General features: G+C 37.1%; 3 protein-coding genes across 3 annotated transcripts; 1 reads left to right on the forward strand and 2 right to left on the reverse strand.

The window, feature by feature from the left end:
- Positions 1-9076: 9076 nt before the first annotated feature.
- LOC105090038 (olfactory receptor 8U3) lies at positions 9077-10036 on the forward strand. Its single transcript, XM_010981228.3, has one exon. It carries the CDS (start codon positions 9077-9079, stop codon positions 10034-10036), a length of 960 nt encoding a protein of 319 aa, XP_010979530.3.
- Positions 10037-13433: 3397 nt separating this feature from the next.
- Positions 13434-14370, reverse strand: LOC105090070 (olfactory receptor 5AL1). Its single transcript, XM_031459344.2, is given in 3 exon segments — positions 13434-13660; positions 13663-14343; positions 14346-14370. Coding segments are annotated over 3 exon segments (933 nt in total).
- A 4606-nt stretch (positions 14371-18976) lies between these two features.
- Positions 18977-19936, reverse strand: LOC105090071 (olfactory receptor 8U9). Its single transcript, XM_010981259.3, has one exon. It carries the CDS (start codon positions 19934-19936, stop codon positions 18977-18979), a length of 960 nt encoding a protein of 319 aa, XP_010979561.3.
- Between the last annotated feature and the right edge of the window lie 2752 nt (positions 19937-22688).

A 22688-nucleotide genomic window follows, 5' to 3' on the forward strand; every position in this document is an offset into this window, starting at 1 on the left:
ATTTCTTATTTTTCCTGAGTAAACATTTTTTGGCCTCTATGATAATACTTTTAACAGAGACGTGCTAATATTTCAAACCCCAAAATGATGCTACTTATAAATTTTAACAAATTTTAATCTTTATACTAAAGAAACTAATTATTATATAATCAACTCTTTATTATGGAAATTTTCAAACATGTACAACATTCGAAGATTTGATAGAATAATCCCCACCCCACCACCAGAAAAGCTGCTGGCCTCAGCGTGTCCACTCATGGTCAGATAGGTTTCATCCAGTCCTCTTACCCAATCTATTAACCCCCAAAGATATTTTGAAGTAAATCTCAGACTTTACACCATTTCGTCAAGTGATATTCTCCAGGCACAGGCCACCAGGAACCTGCAGCCACAGTTGTGTTGCTGTTGCTTGCTTCAGCTAGGGAGCTCACACACCACGGCAAACAGGGGCATCTCAGTAAGAAGTCTTAGGGACCGGGCTTTCTAAGAGATTTCAACCTAAGAGGTTGTTTATAACAGGGTTCAAGAAGGCACGGTTACACTTTCAATTGGATGATGTCAAATGAGTTGGTACGTTAATGGTTCCTGTTTAGAAAGTGGATATATTGGAGGAAGGCGAAAGCTTTACGTGGTAGAGAAGCAGCAGTCCCTTGTGTTGGCCGGATGGGCAGGGTGTCTGACGGTTTTATGGTTTAGGCAGCGTTACTGGTTTTGCCTGTGCTCTGCCGTTATTACAGAGGGATCCTGCCTTGCCTCACTTCACCACCTTTACCACGTAAACTTTTCTCATATTCACGTTTTGGGAAATCATTGATATTCTGTAACAGAATGCTACGGCTTAGCTTTTAGTGCCAGACCAGATAGATCCCTTTCTATTGGCTGCATCCACCCGGATCTGGCTACCGGGCATGTGTGGGAGATACGGTGGGTATGACTGTGCTTTGGAGCAGAGCAGGGTGGAGAAGGGTAAATGAAGGTTATGTCTCTGGAGTCTGTCACAAGCATGCTCTTCCACTGACTTGGTGTGTGACTTTGACCAAGGTGCCCGACCTCTCTGTCCTCTCTGTACTTCAGTGCTTCCCTTGTAAACAGAAATACTGATAGTATTTATAACAGAATTCTTCTGAGCATTACGTGTACTAACACACAGACTGCTTGCAAGAGTGCCTGCCACAATATAAATGACCCTATGTAAGTGTTTGTGGATATTAATGTTAGTAATGTTACTATGCTCTTTTTTGGGGGGTGGTAATTAGGTTTATTTATTTATTTTTAATGGAGGTACTGGGGATTGAACCCACAACCTTGTGCATGCTAAACAAGCATTCTACCACTGAGCTATACCCTCCCCCTAAGGTTATTAAAGATGGTGATGTTCTTTTATTCACTCCTAGCTGGAAATGGAGAGAGATAATTACATAAGGTTGAGGAGCCTTACTTTGCTCATCTGTTTAAATGACCACATTAAACTAGCTGATCTCAAATGTTTCAATTGAGGGTGATGCAAATAATGAGTGGTGGGAACTTGAAAAATTGAAAGCAAGGGTTAGAACACAATCTTGACATCTGGTGGTAAGTTGTCTTTCCATATGCTTATAACTTACTTTTCAGAGTGCTTATGTATTCAATTATATATGAGTTTACTTATTTGACAAGTTTTTTGTTTTGTTTTGTTTTTGTTTTTTTCAATAAGGAACCGTGTTAGTAGTCAGGGATTCAGTAGTCTGCAAAACAGACACAGACCCTGTCTCACAGAGCTGACAGTCTATTGTGAGAGAGACTTAAATAAACAGTTAGACAAAAGGGCATTTAATCATAAGCTGTGGTCATTCCTTTCAGGTAGAGGTACACAGTGATGAGAAAATATAACAGAACCCCAGGAAGTTCAGGTTTCAGCAAAACATCCCTTAGAAAATGATGCTCAGTTTGAATTCTCTAATAAGAGTTGACAAAAGGGATGGGAGGTAGGGACATTATCTAAGAGAGAAGAAACAGTGTACCAAGTTTTGTGGCAGGAGGAAACTTAGGAGAAGTGATGGTATAGTCACTAAGAAAGCAGTGTAGAGGGTCCTCAAAAAATTAAAAATAGAACTTCCATATGATTCAGCAGTCCCACTTTTAGATGATACATATATAATCAATATATCATTATATGTATACATATATATATAAAATCATTGAAATCAGGATCTAGACTAGATATCTTACTCCCATGTTCATTGCAGTACTAGTCACCATAGCCAACACATAAAAACAACCTAAATGTCCATCATTGGATGAATGGATAAAGAAAATGTGGTGGGTACGTAGAGTGAAACATCACTCGGGCTTAAAAAAGAAGGAAATCCTGCCACATGTGAAACCACGGATGAGCCTGGGGGATATTATGATGGGTAATATAGGCCAGTCCTAGAAGGACACATGGTGCGTTATTCTACTTCTGTGATGTATCTGAAATAGTCGGTCATAGAAACAGAGTCAGATGGCGGTTGCCAGGGACTGGGAGGAGGGGTGAATAAGAGTTGTTTAATGGAAAGAAAGTGTCAGTTTATAAGACAAGTAGCTCTAGAACCTGGTGTGCAACACTCTATCTAGTTAATACTACTGTACTGTGTACTTCAAAACTTAGCAGCAGAGATCTCACGTTAAGTGTTCTTCATACAATTAAAAAAAGAAACAAGACAAGGAAATTGTGGTATCAATGACAGGAAGTAGATAATGTACACATTTTCAAATTTCAAAGAGACTCAACTAAGACTGGAAAAATGTTTACTGTATTTATTAATAATGTGAGAGTCAGGCTAGAAAGGACTGGCTTCAGTGGCGTAGGGAAAAGCTGGATGGAAAGAACAAACGTGTACAGGAAATCGGAACAACTGCATGATTTCTTCAAGAATTTGGGCTACTAGAGGGGGTGGGTATAGCTCAGTAGTAGAGCATATGCTTAGTATGCATGAAGTCCCAGGTTCGAGCCCCAGTACTTCCATTAAAAAAAAAAAAATAAATGAATAACCCTAATTACCTCCCCTGCCCCACTTAAAAAAAAAAAAAAGAATTTTGGCTACTGCTCTGAGCTGTTTTACACACACACACATTCTGAAATTGGTTGGAAAATGGTTTTCTAGTTTGAAAATTGTGGAAAAAGCTGGATTTCACCATTAATAATAATACATTTCCCTTATAGTGTAGATTCACCAAGAGAGACTCTGACACTGTGGTAGAAGTAGTTCTGTTTTTCAAGTAAGTTCTTGGAGTATCTTCATTTTATTTATTATTCTGATTTGTCTTACTTTTTAAGCAAATATCTTTTGAATACTAACTACTTATCATAGAGTTTGCTGGGATATTTGCATACAATAATTCATCTAACATTCACAAAAACATAAGAGATGTATCATTTTGACTTGATTTTACAGTTGAGGAAATTGAGACTTAAAAAAAAAACAAATGTGGATGTTGTCCACATTCTCATGAGTTCAGTTATCCAAAATTTAAATGCTGGTTTTATTCTTTCACATAACTTGATATTCTTATTCAAATGAACCAAAGTTTACTGTTCTTTTTTTTTTTTTTTTTTATGCCTGTAGTATAGCCTTCTTTAACTTTACTGGAGATTGACTGGTATACTTGAAGTATAGTTCCTTCAAGAATACAGGTAATTTTTTAATCCCCAATATAATTTGTCCAGCTCATCTTACTTCCAGAAAAACAGGGAAGGGAATATTACCACATTCAGGTATCTCTAGAGGTTCAAGTTTAGACTCAGAGGGATCTAGGAACTAATAAATCACCCGAAGAACTTCAGAATGAGCTCTCTGGGAGCCAGGATCTGGCTAAGCAGTGAGTCATACGGAGTTTGTACATGGAGTGAATCGCCAACCCTCCAGCCACAAGCTGGCTTCCCGGTAAAGACATCTCCCCTTGGTGAGCTGTGGCATTTAATTGAGCCAGTCTGCTTTTAGAGATAATGCCTCTAACATCCTGATTGCATTTCTTACTTTCATGTCCTCTCCTTTGCAGTTCTTTGTAAAGGATATGTGGTTGTACTTAAAATACTGCACCAATCTTCTAATCTCTTCCTCCCTTCACTCTGTCTTTATCTCTCTCTTTTACACACACACAGACACAGATACATTAAATGAACTTATATTGAGTTAACCAAATAGAATTACCTTCCCTCCTGCAGTGGTACCCACAGAAGAGAACAGCTCCTCTTCTAGGTTGATGGATTAGAAATACGAGAGTAGGTGAGATTTCCTGTCTAAAGTTGTCCCATGGGAGTGGGTCACCAAGAATGGCTGTATACTTAGGTGTAGGTAACAACGCTTTCTGAGTCCATTTTTGGTCTTTGGAAACACCAAACATAAGGTAAAAAATTTCTTCTTAAATAAAGAACGGATGCTCACTGTTATTTTTAATGTAAAATAGAAATTGGTATTTCATTTCTCTAATATTGCTTCTCAGAATAGGTATTTGCCCTCAAATTGCACTCTAAACAATCAGACTCAAACCAGTGCATCCCAGCCTCTTCCCATGCCATGTCATGTTATTTGCATGTGTTTTGGGATACACGGAGGGAGCGTCTGATGGCTGAAGAAGTCGCCAGGGCTGCACATCGGCGGTGCACTGGTGGTAAACAATGCCTCTGCAGGCTCTGGTACAGAGATCAAGCTCCGTGTAGCTGGAGAATGAAGGATGCTTGGCTTGGAAAAGCCACTGGAGACCCTGGTAGAGCACCAGGCAGGACATGGTATCACTAGGTGGTAAGCAAATCAGGAAATTTCTTGATTAATAGAGCAGAGGGAGTTTCTCAATGACCATTTTTCTTCTTTCTTATAATTAAACACAATTGTGCAAGCCATTTCTGTGTAAAAGTAGTTTATTTTTACTACTGAAACTATTTCTTTGGTTATTTTACCTTTTTTCTTAATTTACTTCTTTAAAATTCAGATAAACTCACACACACACACACACACACACACACACTGATTGGGATTTTATTCTTGTAACCATAAGTTACTATAGATTCTATGTATTATAACAGTAAAATATTTGTTTGCATTAAAATTAAAATTATTTTAGTATAAACTGATTACAATAGCCTATAAACTTCCAATTTTTATGATTAATCATTAAACATAAATTTAACTTTTGTTTGAAATTTGTCTTATTAATTAGATAGGAGTGTTTTGCTGAAAGGAATTAACTAAATGCCTAAACTGTTTAGAACTCTGAATAGTTTTATACTTTGGAGAAAGGAATCATATAAGATTTCAGATGAGTGAGAAATATTTTCATTTGTAAGCTGGGAGAAGGCTGGACTTTGAAAAGGCAAGATAAAAAAGGACCAAAACCATAGGTGCTCTCAGGCAATCGTTTTCACAGACAGACTTGGAAGCGGAGGTACTGAAAATTAATCTTCTTAAAACTGCTCTTGTCCTCCTAATCCTTGGTGAGTCTTTTCATATGAAAAAAAATAGGCATATTCTAAGTTGAATTTGACTGGCATGATGGACTCATTCAGTCATAGCTTGGGCAAACAAAACCAAGAGAAACAAGTAACTTTGGAAGTATGTGTGAGTTACTCCTGCCATTCAAACTGTGGACTGAAATAAATGCACAACCTAAAAGTTGAGTTATGTTTTATTCGGTGGACAATTCTGAGGATGCAGCCCGGGATGACAGCCTCTCAGATCACTGAGGGACTGCTCTGAAGAGGTAGGGGAGGGGCTAGGATATATAGGAGCTTTACAGCAAAGACCAAGTAGTTGGAACATTAAAAGATTGCTTGTTAACTAAAGAAAACCAGGCATCTCAAGTTAAAGAATTTAGCACTTTTCTGTGTATGGGAGGAAGCAAATATTTGGGCTCAGTGAATTCATTCCTTTGACAAGCACCTAGCCACCTAGGGCCAGCATCCTGTCCTTTCTTATTCTGAGTCCCCTCAGAGTGCACTATTGTGAGTGGCTGCAGAGACCAGGCTGCAGACTTGTCTTCACTGGGGGGTGGCGGCAGCTGCTGATGACTTGATGGCTTCAGCATTCTCTGTTTACTGATATGGTTTGCAGTATTTTTCGTTCACACAATCATTGAATTTGTTCTTTCGACTACTGATTCTCAAACATGGCTATCCATTAGAACCACTGGGGAGCTTTAAAAATGCTGATGCCTCAATGTTTCCCAGATGTTCTGAATAAATTGGTAGAGGGGTGCCTGGATATTGGGATGTTAACAACTTCATAGGTTTCAACGTGCAGTAAAATTTGAGGCAAAACTCACGTAGGGAAAGATGCAATGAAGCAAGAAACACGTTGCTCATTAAAAATATTTTGCGGTCAAATGTGTCAATGCTTTAAGGATTTCCCTCAAAATTGATAGAGTGTGGGAATGTCTGAATAAATGGTGAGGCTTTGTGTGGTAACTGCTTCAGAGCAATCTCAGAAACTAACTGGAGCCTACGAAGAAACATTACTTTTAAAAAACAGAGGAATTAATAAAATAATCTAGAAAATTGTAGATTAGGTGCAAAATCATAAATGCTGCACTCTTTAAGCATTTTAAAGGTTTTCATAGGTAACTTTATTTCCATGTAATTTTTAAGTTTTTTAAATTTGGAATCCAAACTCCAGCTTAACATGCAGCTCCATTATATATAAACTTCATTTTTGTACCATTAATTTGCTGCGTAAATATTCCCCTTAATAGTAAGTACCTACTGTTACGGAAACGACAGGCCAGTCAAGAAATAAGCACCACTCGGAGGGTTGGAGTGCTCAGATGTATTACGCCGGCGGGCTCAGAGGGGTTTCTGCTCCAAAGCTCTGAGCACCTCCAAGACGTGCGCATGAGGTTTTATAGGGTAAAGTACAAGCTTGGGGTATTCGGCCAATAGGCATGGAACAGCTTTAGCAGCATTATTATCACAAAAGTGGAGGCGGGGAGGCAGCAAACCAACATTCCAAAGCCAGATATGTATCTTTGAAAACCCAGCTGGCTAGCAAAAAAACATAAACAGCAAACCAACACTAATTAACTTAGATTTACAAGTTAGTCCAGCAGAACTCAGATCAGTATTCCGATACTTAGACTTGTGAGTTATCTTGTTAGCCCAGCCCAGCCTCTCCTTCACAGTCCTAGACCTGTGAGTTCTCTTGTTACACCAGCCCAGCTTTTCCTTCACACTACCATAGTTAATGTTCTCATTGATGCATTTATTTTCTCACTGAGCTGATTTGACATGTATGTTGCACCCACCACAAACCTGAAGTTACATAAAATAGAAAACAAAAGAAACTAATGCACAGGTGGCCTTTGTTATTTTAGTAAAATTTTATGATAGATTATAAATCAACCTCTTCCTCTGACCCCATTTTTCAGCAAGGGGTGGTCTGCTTAACTTTTCCATTGTATGGTAGCCTTTTCATTATTCTCAACTAGCAGTCAAACCATGTCATCACAGCTGGAATTGATATAAAAGACTGTGAGAACACGTTGAGTATGTTCAAGCCCTGTAGAGAACCCTTAATTGAGAGTGTTCTTGAGTGAAACAGTCATTTACCAGGAGGGACAGCATGACATAATAACATTTTAGAAGCTCAGGCTTCTGCAATTTTACCTTGGCAAAGCACATGGAAAGCTTAGCAATCTTTAAGAAACTACAGATTTTATGTTTGTCTTCTCTAAGCTTGAAACGTTAGGTTCATACTACAGACAAATGGATGTATCTGCCAGGATGGTTGCTGGCAGATACACTGGGCAGCATAGTTTGATGTTTAGGAATATGGGCTTTGCAGTCAGACAAATCTGATCACCCCCATACTATACCATGTGATCTCTGGGACCATAGCTCTAAACCTGGGTTTTTTTCAATTGTTAATCAGGGATGATGGGATAGAATTTCATCATACTCTCAGTAAAAGACTATCGTAAGTCAATTCATGTTTTGCGCAAATTAGAATATCTGATAAGGGCAGTCCTCAGCAGCAACAGATAAATACTTATAGCAGCAATAAATAAAATTAAAATATGAAGGAGTTCGATGTGATGATCTTCCAAGGCTCCTTTCTTTGTTAATATTTTATGGTTCCACTTGGTGGGAAAATAAAGCCAGGGGCAAAAATAAATTTCAAATAGACTAACGTTGGGCTTAATGAGATTAGTCCTTTTGTTTTTCAGAGTTGGCAGAAATAAAAATAATTGCAATTTTTCAGAAGTGTTCATCAAGAACTGTACCCACCTGTATATGTTTCCAGAGAAGTTTGATTACAACTGGCTGTTCTTTAGGATACGTTGCTAAAAGCGAAACCTACTAGAATAAGACTTTGGGTGTCGCAAGCCCTTCATAAATATTGACACATATTTATGGCGAAAGGGGTTTATCTACATGTAGTTTAGAATAAGTTATCTAATAAAGTACTTAATGGTAACTCTTTGGGCAACAAACTTCAAAGTGTGGTTAATTTTGAATTGGAAAGAAAAACATGTCTCCTTAATTTTTATGCAGATAAAATTGGATGCTTTCCCACAGTTCTGGTTAATTTCCTTTTAGCTTCTACAGCATCCAGTCCTTACTCTGTAAGTCAGGGAAGGGACGCAGGAAAGTGAGTCAGTCACAGATCGCTTTGACAATTTTTAAAACTGTTGGAATGTGCACAAAAATGAAAAACGGGAATATAAATTTGCTTTTATTTATAAATTATGTATTTTTGTGCTGTGCTGCCATATTTATATGTGCATAGAATATTTAGGGGCACCAAAACCACTGAAATATTACTGGTAGCTGTCTCAGGTGCTTTCTTTCAGATAATATTTAAGTTTAACCAACATTCTCCCATCGTTTCTAAAATCACAAAACAAAATAATGCTTAAGAGGTGTATTCTGAGAGCAAAGAACTCTTTCCCTGGGGCAAGAATGGCATGTCGTTGGAGAGCTAAGGTGTCCTTTTTGTCCACAAAGTAACACAATTCAAGGCTAGAAGATGCTAGTGAGCACCTCCCCCAGCACTGACACAGGCCATAAAAAATATCATTCTTGTTCTTCATCTTATAGTAAAATCTGCAGCCTTCATCAGAATCAATGGCTGAAGTTAATGTCACTCATGTTACTGAATTCATTCTCAACGGAATTACAGACTGGCCAGAGCTTCAGGCCCCATGCTTTGTGGTGTTTTTAGTCATCTACCTGGTCACTGTGCTGGGCAACCTTGGACTGGTTTCCTTGATCAGGATGGATGCTCGGCTCCACACACCCATGTACTACTTCCTCAGTCACTTGGCCTTTGTTGACCTTTGTTACTCCTCTGCTATCACGCCGAAGATGATGGTGAATTTTGTTGCGGAACACAACACGATTTCTTTCCACGCTTGTGCAATACAACTGTGCTGTTTTCTCACCTTCATGATCACAGAGTGTTTCCTTTTAGCCTCCATGGCCTATGATCGCTATGTAGCCATCTGTAGACCCCTGCATTACTCCACATTGATGTCAAAGAGGGTCTGCATTCAACTAGTGGCGGTTCCATATGTATACAGCTTTCTAGTTGCCCTCTTCCATACCATTATCACCTTCCGCCTAACTTACTGTGGCCCCAGTGTTATTAACCATTTCTACTGTGATGACCTCCCTCTCTTGGCTCTGTCCTGCTCAGACACACACATGAAGGAAGTTCTGATCTTTGCCTTTGCTGGTTTTGATATGATCTGCTCCTCTTCCATTGTCCTCACCTCCTACATCTTTATCACTGCCGCCATCCTGAAGATTCACTCTACCCAGGGGCGACACAAGGCCATTTCTACCTGTGGCTCCCACATGGTGGCTGTCACTCTCTTTTACGGCACACTGATCTTCATGTACCTACAGCCCAAATCCAACCACTCCCTGGACACAGACAAAATGGCATCCGTATTCTACACGGTGGTGATCCCCATGCTGAACCCCCTAATCTACAGCCTCAGAAACAAAGACGTGAAAGATGCCTCCAAGAAAGCCTTGGAGAAAGGTTGTGAAACTGTAAAGATGTTAAATTTAAGAAAATAATAGTAATAATAGTTTATTAAACACAAGAAGGTAAATGAATCAAGCTTTCTCTTTCTGACATTTCTTATAATTCTTTCCCAATCAACTGGAAATGTGGCTTTGATATGTTCTACCAGGTCCCTGGTCAATTCTGGAAAGTCAGTTTGATTCTGAGTCCTGTTCAGGCCACCATAGCCTTTAGAGATCAGTGAAATTATGTTCGAATAGAAACACAGACATGGTCTCAAATACACATACATGTATCCGAAGCAAGGACATCACTGTGTTTTTGTTAGAACTCAGGACTCTGCAACCAAGACTGCCTAAACTTGAATTCTATCTTCTTCCTTTTTTGACTGTGCAGCTTTGGGCCAGGAACCTGAACTCTGTGTGACTATCTTTCCATGTTTGGAAAATAAATAAGACCCAACTCACTGTTTGGTTTTAAAGACTAAACATATTAATATTTATAAAACACTTATAGCAATACCCTGTGATAATAAGTACTATGTAATTGTTTGCCATATAAGTGTTTGTTATATATAATTAAAAAATAATTCATCGAGCTCTCAAAAATTTGCGTCTTTAAGTAAGAAGGAAAAGCCTGATTAGGTTTCTACTACCTGCCGGGCACTTAATCACGTAGTGTTACTTGTTGCAATAAAACAAATCTCAGAGTTGGGTAAGATTTCACCTCTGGGCCTCAACTTTTCATAAATTGTGTAAGGTCACATAATTAGTAATATGAAAATTCTAAATGCAAATGAAAGTCTTTCTGAATTTTGTTTTCTTAACCACTATGAGTATTATAGAGTATCTGGACTTAAAAATGTCATTATTGGATTTTTTAAAATATAAGTGAAATAACATGGTTTATAAGAAACTGTGTTTTAAAATAAATAACTGATACATTTGCATATTTGTTCAAATAGAAATAACCTTTGTTTATAATGTCATTTATTCAATCACCCTTGTAGGATCATGATAGGAAAATATTAGTGATTTGACATGCTTTAATTATTTTAACATTTCATAAAAAATAGTTAAATTAGTGATTTAGTATTATCTTATTATTTTACCATTTTAGAAGGAGATGCTGACAGTTACAGTCGCTATATAAAATGCTGTTTGAGGTTTGCAGTACAAGGGGATTATTTCTTCTTCTGAGATTAATTTGTAAATAACTCATTTATGCTGCCATGAGGTGCTTTTCAAATCTTGTGAACTGAATGAATTCTCAACTTTTTAAAGCAGGTTTGACAGAGAAGCATGGTGCTTCTATTTACCACACTGTGTCTTGTGAGTGTATATTTGTATAGACAGATGTCCACACACATCCTCTCACATATCACGTACGGGGCCCACAGGCGCAGCATAGCCAGTCTCTCTTACAGGCAAAGGAGTTCAGACCTATAGAATCTTAATGCCTCACTGACGAACACCACTTTTCTGGACTTTCATTTTATCTTTTTCCTTCATAATATTTATAACAGCAATGCTTAAACACTAATTGAATCGAAGTTTACACGTCTTTACACAATTTTAAAAGCTAGGGAAAAAAGGGTGACTCACAAGATGTCATCCAAAAACTAGGTTTAAATTAATCTTTTAATTAGAAAACAATTTGAAAGATATGTGAGCCTGAATCTGGCACAACAAACGGGCCTTTCATGTCGTACTGGACGCTGGAGAAGAAAGTAAAGGGAAAAAGTGACCACGTTTGGGGCAGAGTTTCTCCACCTTCATCATCTCTTCACTTATTTTGTTAAAACTAAGATTTAACAAAATTAAACTCAAATCTTGTGGGTTTTTTTCTAGTTTTTAGCTACATGTTTATTAATAAATTACATAAACTGTTTTGGATCTCTTTATTTTTAAAATATCTATCTCAGTAGGTTGTTATAAAAATTAACTGAGACTGTCTATTTAAAGCATTTCATTCAGCTCCAGACACACAGAAAGACATTCAATAGACGGTAGCTTTATTTTTACTTTGAAAAGTTTGAAACTAAATAAATGCATAATTTATTAATGCAATTTTTACTAAATGTAACAAAAGCAGCTTAATTTTTTTTCAAGAAAAAATATGCTTATTTTAATAGCAGAAATGAAGGATTCAAAATTCAGTTTAAAATATGTTTGTAAATAGATAAACAACAAGTTTATACTGTATAACACAGGGAACTATATACAATATCTTGTAGTAACTTACGGTGAAAAAGAAAATGAAAACAAATATGTGTATGCTCATGTATGACTGAAGCATTGTGCTGCACACCAGAAATTGACACAACATTGTAAACTGACTATATGTCAATAAAAATACATTAAAAATATGTTTATAAACCCACACAAAAAGAAATTAAAAAGAGTTAAATTGCTTTAAAGATTACGATAAAATAACTTGTTAGCTTTTATATTTTCATTTTGTTGATTCTAAAATAAAGCATATAATGTTGGCAACTATTTCTGGAAAGAAAAAAAAAAAGACTACTACCTGAAACCAAATAAAAGAGTAATGTTGATGTAATAAAAAAGTTGATGTAATAACAATGCTATAAATAATTAACATTGCTCATTAGGTGTGAGTCAACATATATGAAGTGCTTGTCCTTTGCTAGGAGTTGTGTGATGCCTTTTATATTTGTAAGCTTATTGAACCTTCACAATTAGTCCAAGACAAAGGGAATTATTACATCCTTTTGCTGATGAAAAAACTAAAAAACAGAACTGTGAACTAATTTACCCAAGATAACAGCTATTACTTGGAAAAGCTAAAATTGCTAGCCAAACTGTGTGAATGAAGATCCACGTTCCTAATCACACACTTACACAGAACAGGCAATGATTTAAAATGGTGTGAAATGGCTCCAATGGACTAAACTGACACAGCATAAGTGTCACCGAGTGTTCAATGTCAGGCTGCCCTTGTAGCTGAGTTGCAGGAAGCGGAGTGCTAGGAAGATTGTCTAGAGTGTTAAAACCAAATATCCTTGCTCTTAAGCTTCAACATGCTTTCAAGACTATCTGTGCAGCACGCTTGAAACATAAGATACCAGATGTTGATTTACCATTTCAGTACAACGCAGATTTCTCAATAGATGACACGGAATTCAGATAAAGCCTCTCTTTTCCAATACTGCTTCTTTAATGAGGAAGAGGGTGTTGTGGTCAAACAGGATTAAGATCTCTCTCTGTCTCTCTCTCTTTTTTTCTCTCCCCTTTTATAATTCAGTAAATCATAATTTACAAAATGTGTTTCATGTGGAAATCACTAAGAATGAAACAGTGGGTGAGACATATTCTGAATGGATCTGAGCCCTGGAAGTGAGGAAGTTGGTTCATTTATCAGCATGGTGACTCTAAATGAGCCACAATTCCAAGTCTTCTGATGCCTTCCTGTCCAATGATTTTTCAGTTACTTGACAGCCAAACACAACTTCCCTGTAATTCTTTTCAGTGCACTTTTTACTTCCTGATTCCTCAAGCTATAGATCAATGGGTTTAACATGGGAATCACCACCACATAAAACACCAAGGCAAACTTATCTGTGTTCAGAGAATGGCTTGACTTGGGCAGTAGGTACATAAAAATGATTGTCCCATAAAATATGGTGATGGAGGTCAGATGGGAAGCACAGGTGGAAAGGCTTTCTGACTTCCTTCAGCAGAATGGATCCTCAGGATGGCAAGGAGGATGAAGACATAGGAAATGATCACGACCAGTAGAGAGCACAGCGTATTGAACCCAGCGATGACTAACAACATCAGCTCTTTGACCTGAATGTCAGAACAGGCCAGCGCAACCAAGGGCACGTCATCACAGTAGAAGTGGTTGACCATATTGGAGCCACAAAAAGACAACTGGAATGTCGCCACTGTCTGTACGAGACCCACACTGAACCCATAAACATACATGCTAGCGATGATTCGGTTACAGAGTTTTTTAGGCATGAGAATGACGTAGAGTAAAGGGCTGCAGATGGCCGCATACCTATCATATGCAATGACTGAGAGCAAATACTGCTCACAAACTGAAAATGTGATGAAGCAGCACACCTGAAGGGCGCATGCATAAAATGTTATGCTTTTAACATCACGTAGGAAATTCACCAAGGTGTTGGGGGTAACAGAGGATGTAAAAGAAAAATCAACAAAAGCCAGGTGGCTGAGAAAAAAATACATGGGTGTGTGAAGCTGAGGACTGACTTGTATTAGCACAATCAAACCAAGATTACCCACGACACTAGCTAAATAGATTACCAGGAATACACCAAAGAAAATGGCTTGAAGCTCTGGATTATCTGTGAGTCCCAAGAGGATAAAGACACTGCTGAATAATTGCCTTTTGCCATGGTACTGATTTTCAAATATTTTTACAATAAAACCCCCAGAGCACACATTCTGAGTATTCCTGTCTCCCTTGGCAATAATCAAGCAGGTATTAGAAGCTGGTTCTGACCCACCATGATCTTATGATGAATGTGTTCAGAGGAGAATCTTCACGTTAGCTCTGGCAATGGAAATAAAAGCGAAAATAAACCAGTGGGACCTAATTAAACTTATAAGCTTTTGCACAGCAAAAAAAAACCATAAGCAAAAAGAAAAGACAATATTTGCAAAGAATGTGACTGACAAGGGCTAACTTCCAGAATGTAAAAACAGCTCATACAACAACAATAAAACAAACAACCCAATCAGAAAATGGGCAGAAGGCCTAAACAGACATTTCTGCAATGAAGACATACAGATGGCTAATAGGCCTGTGAAAAGATGCTCAATATCTTTAATTATCAGAGAAATGCAAAACAAAACTATAATAAGGTATCACCTCACATCTGTCAGAATGGCCATCATTACAGTGTCCGCAAATGATAAATGTTGGAGAGACTGTGGACACTGTTGGTGGGAATGTAGATTGGTGCAGCCACTATGGAAAACAGTATGGAGATTTCTTAAAAAACTAAAAATAGACTTACAGTATGATCCAGCAATCCCATCCCTGGGCATATATCCGGAGAAAATTCAAATTCAAAGGTATATTTGCACCCCAGTGTTCATAGCAGCATTATTTACAAGGGCCAAGTCAAGACATAGAAGCAAACTAAATGTCCATTGACAGGTGACTGGATAAAGAAAATGTGGTATATGTATGTACAATAGAATACTACTCAGCCATTAAAAAAGAATGAAATAATGTCATTCAAAACAACAAGGATGGACCTAGAGATTATCATATTAAATGAAGTAAGTCAGAGAAAGACAAATACCATATGATACAACTTACATGTGGAATCTTAAAAAATGAGGCAAATGAACTTATTTACAAAACAGAGACAGACTCATAGACATATAGAAAACAAACTTGCAGTTATGGGGAAGGGAAGGAGAGTGAGGAGATAAATTAGGAGTTTGGGGTTAGAAGATACTAACTACTATGTATAAAACAGATAAAACAAAGTCCTACTGTATAGCACAGGGAAATATTCAAAATCTTGTAATAAACTATGATGGAAAAGAATCTGAAAAGTAACATATATATATATGACTGAATCCCTATGGTGCACAACAGAAATTAACACAGTATTGTAAATCAACTACACTTCATTTAAAAAAAAATGACAATATGTCTTCTTAGATTCTTGACCTTGGGATCGGGGGCCCTGCCATCATTCCACTTGCAAGTCCCACTCCATGGCTCTATTTGAAAAAAATGATTTAAATGGCAATAGAGCAAACGCTAAATATCTAAAATTAATTTTTTTAATGACCATAATTTTCTGCCCTTTCTTTCACCTCATTTATAACACTTCAACTTTTTATGTATCTACTCACTGCACTGGTATAGTTAAATAAAACTAGGTCGGTATTTTAAGCAAAATAATACAAAATAATTTTGGTAGAGGATACATATACATATGATTATACTGTATGCTAGACCAGCACTTTAAATTAATGATGTCTCTCCCTACACTATATGAATATATACATAATGAGTGTCTTTTCCCAATATATTTATTAATTACAAAGGAGAAAAATTAATTAAATATGAAAAGACTAGCTAACAAAGGTGTCCATCAGACTGATCAAATTAAATGATAGATGATACCCACTGTTGGTAAAGGCATGGGAACGTGACGTAGGCTTACACGTCCAATAGAGGCATAATTGTCGTCAACTTTCTGGAGGGTAGTGTAAGTGTAAGCTTCAAAATTGTTTAAAATAGTCCTGCCCCTTGACATAATGACTTCAACTCTAGGAACTTAGGAAAGTCATGAAAAGTATGCAAGTGTCTGAATTGTTCTGGTTTTACTTGCTCCAAAACAGGAAGTTGTCTAGGTATATTCTAATAGTTGTTTAGATCTTACATGGCTCTCCAGTAAGTTAGTAAATGGCAACTATAAAAGCTGAAGTAGGTCTACATTTACTGATACTGAAAAACGTTCATGATATAATCAAGTTAAAAAAGCAGCATGCTAAACAGGTTATACAGTGTTAAATAATTCCTGTATATTCACATCATATGTAATGACCTAGAGATATGCATGCAAACAGAAAAACGCTCACATTGTATGTGTCAAATGATACCAGTTGTTCTGTCTATGAGGTGATACTGTGGTCCTTCTTCCTGTTCTTCTTAATCAGTCTTCACAGTCTGTGCTGTACTCTGTGTCCACACACTTGATGTCAGTGTCACATGTATATTTCTGTCTTGCATTCCATGTGTATGAATATTGACAGTTTAAGTTTTCATATTGTTATTGCTATAACTTGTGCTTATCTGGTGCCCGTATGGATGTCTGAAGTATTTTGAATTATTTACCACTAAAATGCACCTCATAATCTCACCTTTTGGGGGGAAATGTCTCATTGTGATATGTTTCTTAGGTAGATTCATAGGTTAAGAAATTTGAACTACTTTGGTAATTGAAAGCAGTCATCCTCAAAAAGGACAAAATCAATTTACAAAATCACCACATTTCAGGTGAAAATCATGACAATTTTTTCTTTTATATTCATAGTTCTGTACCATATCTTCAGTTTTCACCTGAAATTCTTAAATTTTACTGTAGATAGATTTCTAAATGTTCATCATATTCAAATAAGGAGTAGGAAATCTGAAAACTATTAATTCAAAAATCTTTTACTCTTAAATGTTTTTTATCCATTGTCTTTTTTGATCTTACGACAATAAAATTAGTAGTTGGTATTATTTTCACCTTCTTACTGATGAAGAAACTAAGGTATACAGAAGTGAAAAAAATTGCCAGAGATCTTTTTTTGACCTGGGAAATGTCAGACCCAGCAGGATTTTAGATGCCAAGCAATCTAGGCCCTTTCCCAGAAGAGCTGTGATGCAGTGACTGCTCCAGCCTGCCAAGATGGGAGGTCAAGGACAGTAATGACAGGCATCCGGTATCTAGAGGACAGACTCAAAACCTGCTGCAGGGGCTTTGGGAGAAAACTGGGAGCCACTGAAATGGTCCAATAGTAGGCAAATGTGTTTAAATAAACAATGAAAAAATTAATGTTTGAGAAACATGGATTAAGCTAGCCCTGTGTTCTGTGAGCAGTGAAAATATATGTTAAATCTCTCCTCTCTAGCTGTTAGTAGCAGCTTTGTAGTCTTTGTCATTAAGCATTCAAATGGCATATATATATTAATACCCATATATATTAAAATGATATGCATGAGTTGCAAACTCAAAATCAATTTCTATGTAACTGAAAATTATAAAATTATTACATTTGTTTGAAATGCATACAGGCGCATCTCTATCTCTGTCTCTCCATCTGTGTATCTACCTGTCCATATCACAGTTATCAGTTGTGTAGGGTAACCCCCATGTATAAATTGCTCCCTCAAGTTTATTAGTAGAGTTGGGACAAGAACTCAGGTCTTTAGACTCAGAGAAGGAAGGGAGATGATAGGCATGCACCTGCCATTTATTATTACCTTTTGTATGTTGTTTAAGAGTTTAAAAGTCTCCAAGTTTTGTAGTATTGTCCTTATTTAATTGGTAACTAACCTGGTGAGAGCCCACACCTAGTACAGTGCCCTCCTTGGACTACAAGGCGTACGTTCTTCTCCCAAGGATGCATTGCCTAATGGGTTCACTGTGTTCTAAGAAGCTATTCCTTACCCAGTAATGACCAACTTACCCAAGATCTGCCCAGTATAACTGTACATAATCCTTGCTACTGGCAAGATGGTCTATGATGTTTCAATTATTTTGAGTGTGTTTATTTAGAATGTATGATGCCTCTGGGATTCTACCTTGAATTACACTGAATTACATTATTATTATTATTAATTTTTAGACAGTTGGAAAAAATATAATGAGGTCTCATAGGCTTAAAAAAAAAAAGCAGTTCACTTGAGAATTAGTCTTTAGAGACCAAACCAGACTTTAGGTCATGTTAAAGCAGTGACATTGAAAAAGTTACGATACAATACTGTTCTCTTGAATAAAGAGAATTTGTTAAATATATCAATATGGAACAGTTTTATATTGTCATATTTTCTGAAAAACTAGCAAATCAAGAAAAATTATTTGTGCTATGCATCTTTTGTTTTCACATGGGATATTGTTAATAAAGCTGGAGACTTCTGAACTGGGGATATTGGACGGGTGGAGAGGCTGAACTTTTGTCCTATACTGGTTATATAAACAGATAATAGCTTTCATGCAATTCTTCATTTGAGAAACAGGAAATCTGGAATAAATTCTTATGGAGCAGCTAATTAATTATTTTTAATGCATTTTCATTTGAAAAGTAAGAGAATGGACATAACTTCTTATGTTTACTCTTATGTATGAAATCTCATTCTAAGTAAAAATCTTCAGAGAATTTTATTGTACAGTGAACAGATATGTAAAAATCACATATGAGGAACAGGCATTCTAATATTTTTAAGAGAAAAAAACGTGAAGGAAATTTCATTTTTATTTATTCAAGTCACTTTCTTAACTTCATGAATATAAAAACCTGGTTTCCATTGATGATCGCTTTTTTCAAGGCATCCTTCACCTCCTTGTTCCTAAGGCTGTAGATTAAAGGGTTCAACATGGGAACGATCACCGTGTAGAAGACAGAGGCCATCTTGTCTGTGTCCAGGGAATGGTGAGAGCTTGGCTGTAAGTACATGAAGATGAGGGACCCGTAGAATATGGTGACTGCCAGTATGTGGGAGCTACACGTGGAGAAAGCCTTGCGTCTCCCCTCAGCTGAGCGCATCCCCAGGATGGTGGAAATAATAAACAGGTAGGAGACAAAGACAACCAGGAGGGAAGAAATGAACATGATACCAGCACAGACAAAGATCCACAGCTGCTTGGTGTGAGTGTCTGAGCACGTCAGCCTGAGGAGAGGCATGTCATCACAGTAGAAATGGTTAAGGATGTTGGAGTGGCAATAGGAGAGGTGAAAGGTGAGGAGGGTATGGAACAGGGCGACCAGGAAGCTGTAGCTGTAGGGGGCAGCCACAAGCTGGATGCAGATTCTTGGGGACATCACAGCCATATAGAGGAGAGGTTTACAAATGGCCACATAGCGGTCATAGGCCATGGAAGCCAGGAGCAGACACTCAGCTGTCAGGCAAGCCAGGAAACAGCCTAATTGAGCAGCACATGCATTGAAGGAGATCACGTTCTGTTGGTACAAGAAGTTCCCCAGCATCTTGGGTGCGATGACAGAAGCATAACAGAAATCAACAAAGGCCAGGTTGCTAAGAAAGAAGTACATTAGTGTGTGGAGTCTCGCATCCATTCTAATGACCAGGATCAGACCCAGGTTGCCTACTACTGTGAAGAGGTAGATGGATAAGAAGAGCACAAAGAGGGGCATCTTCAACTCCTGACGATCCGTGAGGCCCGCGAGAATGAACTCTGTCACCTGCGTGCAGTTGATCTGGGTCATGCGTCTTCAGTATGTCTGCATGAAGAGAGGAGAATTAAAGCAGCTGAATTAAATTAAATTTGAATTGTAATATCCTTTAAAGCCACTTCATTTTTAACAGGAAAATGCTAATATTAAAATCATTAGCATCCTTGGAGCCAGGGGATGGGACAAAGATCAAAAAGAAATCTTTTGTAGGAAAGGCACATTGTGTTTCCCGAAGTCGATTGCGTTTAACGTTAAGAGCTGTGGGACATGATTCAGTCCACACTGGCTCTCTTTTCAAAGCTCTTGACTTTATATTATTCAAATTTTGCCATCAATATTTCAAAATTTTGAACTATTGTTTTTCCAAAAAAAAAATCCTAACATTGATAACATAAAGGAAATTGAATCTTCTGCAGTGACATTACCCAGACAGACTTGCCCGTGTGATACAAACTCCACATTGCTGCAATGCTATATTCAACTGTTGTATAACATTACTTATTGCCAAGAAGTCACCATACGCAACTACAGAATCTTCATAATTGTGTTAATGCAAATGCTGGAAATAGGTAACTTTACGAAAGATGCTAACGCATGCTTTACAGGCTGTTTATTTATTTTGTTTCTTATGTGCCCATTCTACAGATGGAGAAAGAAGTCTGAGAGATTAAGCACCTGGAGTATACTCAGGCAGCCAGTCTCTAGCACAGCTGGGATTCAAACTTGTGTTTTTCTGAGGCAGCAACCCACCCACTATTAAGTTCTCAATACTCCCGATTCGTTCTGTTGGTGCATTGCCTAGATTTCACCAAGCGTTTATTGATATTGTGAAGGAAAAACCAGTTTGGTCTAACAAGATAACTCACAAGTCTAGGAATGTGAAGGAGAGGCTGGGCTGGTCTAACAAGACAACTCACAAATTTAAGTATCAGAATACTGATCTGAGTTCTGCTGGACTAACTTGTAAATCTAAGTTAATTAGTGTTGGTTTGTGGTTTATGTTTTTTTTGCTAGCCAGCTGGATTTTCAAAGAGATATATCTGGCTTTGGAATGTTGGTTTGCTGCCTCCCCGCCTCCACTTTTGTGATAATAATGCTGCTAAAGCTGTTCCATGCCTATTGGCCGAATACCCCAAGCTTGTACTTTACCCTATAAAACCTCATGCGCACATCTTGAAAGTGCTCAGAGCTTCGGAGCAGAAGCCCCTCTGAGCCCACCGGTGTAATACATCTGAGTACTCCAACCCTCCGAGTGGTGCTTGTTTCTTGGCTGGCCTGTCGTTTCCGTAACAATATAATGTTTCACAGACATCTTTCTATGTAAAGCATCAACTGAACTGATCAAATTCAATGAAAACCTTCAAATTTTAAAAACATTTTGCTTAGTTAAAATAAAAGTGATATTTACTTTCTAATAGAATTTTATCAATGTACATGGCTCCAAACTAAAAACATACAGATTTGGATTATTTTTATATTAATTTTCATGTTTTTACTGTAGTATTTTTGTGAAAGAATTTCAATCTAAAATGAAACTGGAAGATAGAAAGTGGAAAATCTCACATATATGCCCTCAGGCAAACAAAAGGTAAGGACTGATGAGGAGTGACAGGCTGATTTCCCTTAAATGCCTGATGTACCGAACACTGAAATTTATTCAAGAATCTCTCTGCATCATTGAGCCCATAAACTTGCTGCTTGGACTTGTGAAAAATTCAGAAACAGCCAGAGCAAAGTAAATGAATAGTAACTGGTAGAAGTTTACCATGAACACATCAAGGATGGTCTCTGTTTTTTTGTTTTTGTTTTTAATTTAAGTTTAAATTTAATTTTTTTGGAGAGGGCACCCTGATATGAACTATGTTTCTTTTAACTGACTCTAATTGAACTCCCCCTTGTTTATATCCACTCCATAAACACAGCCTACCCTAAGCCCTCAATGGATTTGTTTGCAGCTTGCTAGAGTTTATGTTTCCCAAATTACAGCTCAAACTATTCCCAAACCAACTCATTTTGTACAATTTTAAGCTTACCTCAGTTTCTCTCTTTTTTTTAGGTTGACATTTGAAATGGATTATCTTCATTCATTTTACCTATCCTTATGGTCTGATGTTCATAATTAAAATATAAACCTCAATATAAGCTTTAATTTAGGATAGAATAAGATAACTAGAAATGAGTTTTGTTTATTGCTATACATTTTCTTTTAGTAAATCCCATAAAGTCTTATGTCATATTTCTCTCTTTCTCCACACAAAAATTTAAAAAGTCTTAAGAAAACATAAATTGCTCAGAACATTCTAGAAATTAGACTTGCAGAATCATCAGCCTATGCATTCTGATTCTTATCTATTCATGCTACATTAGAAGCATTTATTTTATCATGTTGATAATGATCTTTTATATCAAAATACAGTAGGGCATACCATTAAAAGTATGAGACTAGAGTTTGAATCATGGCAATGTTATGTACTAGTGAGTGTGCTTCTTAGTGAAATTACTCAGGCTTTCTTGGTTTGTTTACTGAAAGAAATAACAGAGGCACACTCCTTCTTAGAAAATAAATGTAAAATTTCCATTTGAGTTCACTTATATTGTTGTATTTATGAAAAGGAAATACTATGGAATTTCTCATAAAAACTTGTATTTATGAGAAGGAAATACTATGGAAATACTATGGAACGCTTGCTTTTTGAATGACAGGTAACTACTGAAAACTATCATTTCATTGATACGTATACCAACTGGGATACAGTGGAGAGAACCATGAATAAAATTGGGAGAC

The sequence above is a fragment of the Camelus dromedarius genome, chromosome 12 (assembly GCF_036321535.1).
Source record: "Camelus dromedarius isolate mCamDro1 chromosome 12, mCamDro1.pat, whole genome shotgun sequence".
NCBI classification, from domain to species: domain Eukaryota; kingdom Metazoa; phylum Chordata; class Mammalia; order Artiodactyla; family Camelidae; genus Camelus; species Camelus dromedarius.

Coding starts and splice junctions, on each gene's coding strand:
- LOC105090038 (XM_010981228.3), top strand. CDS start 9,077: ATGGCTGAAGTTAATGTCACTCATGTTACTGAATTCATTCTCAACGGA.
- LOC105090071 (XM_010981259.3), bottom strand. CDS start 19,936: ATGACCCAGATCAACTGCACGCAGGTGACAGAGTTCATTCTCGCGGGC.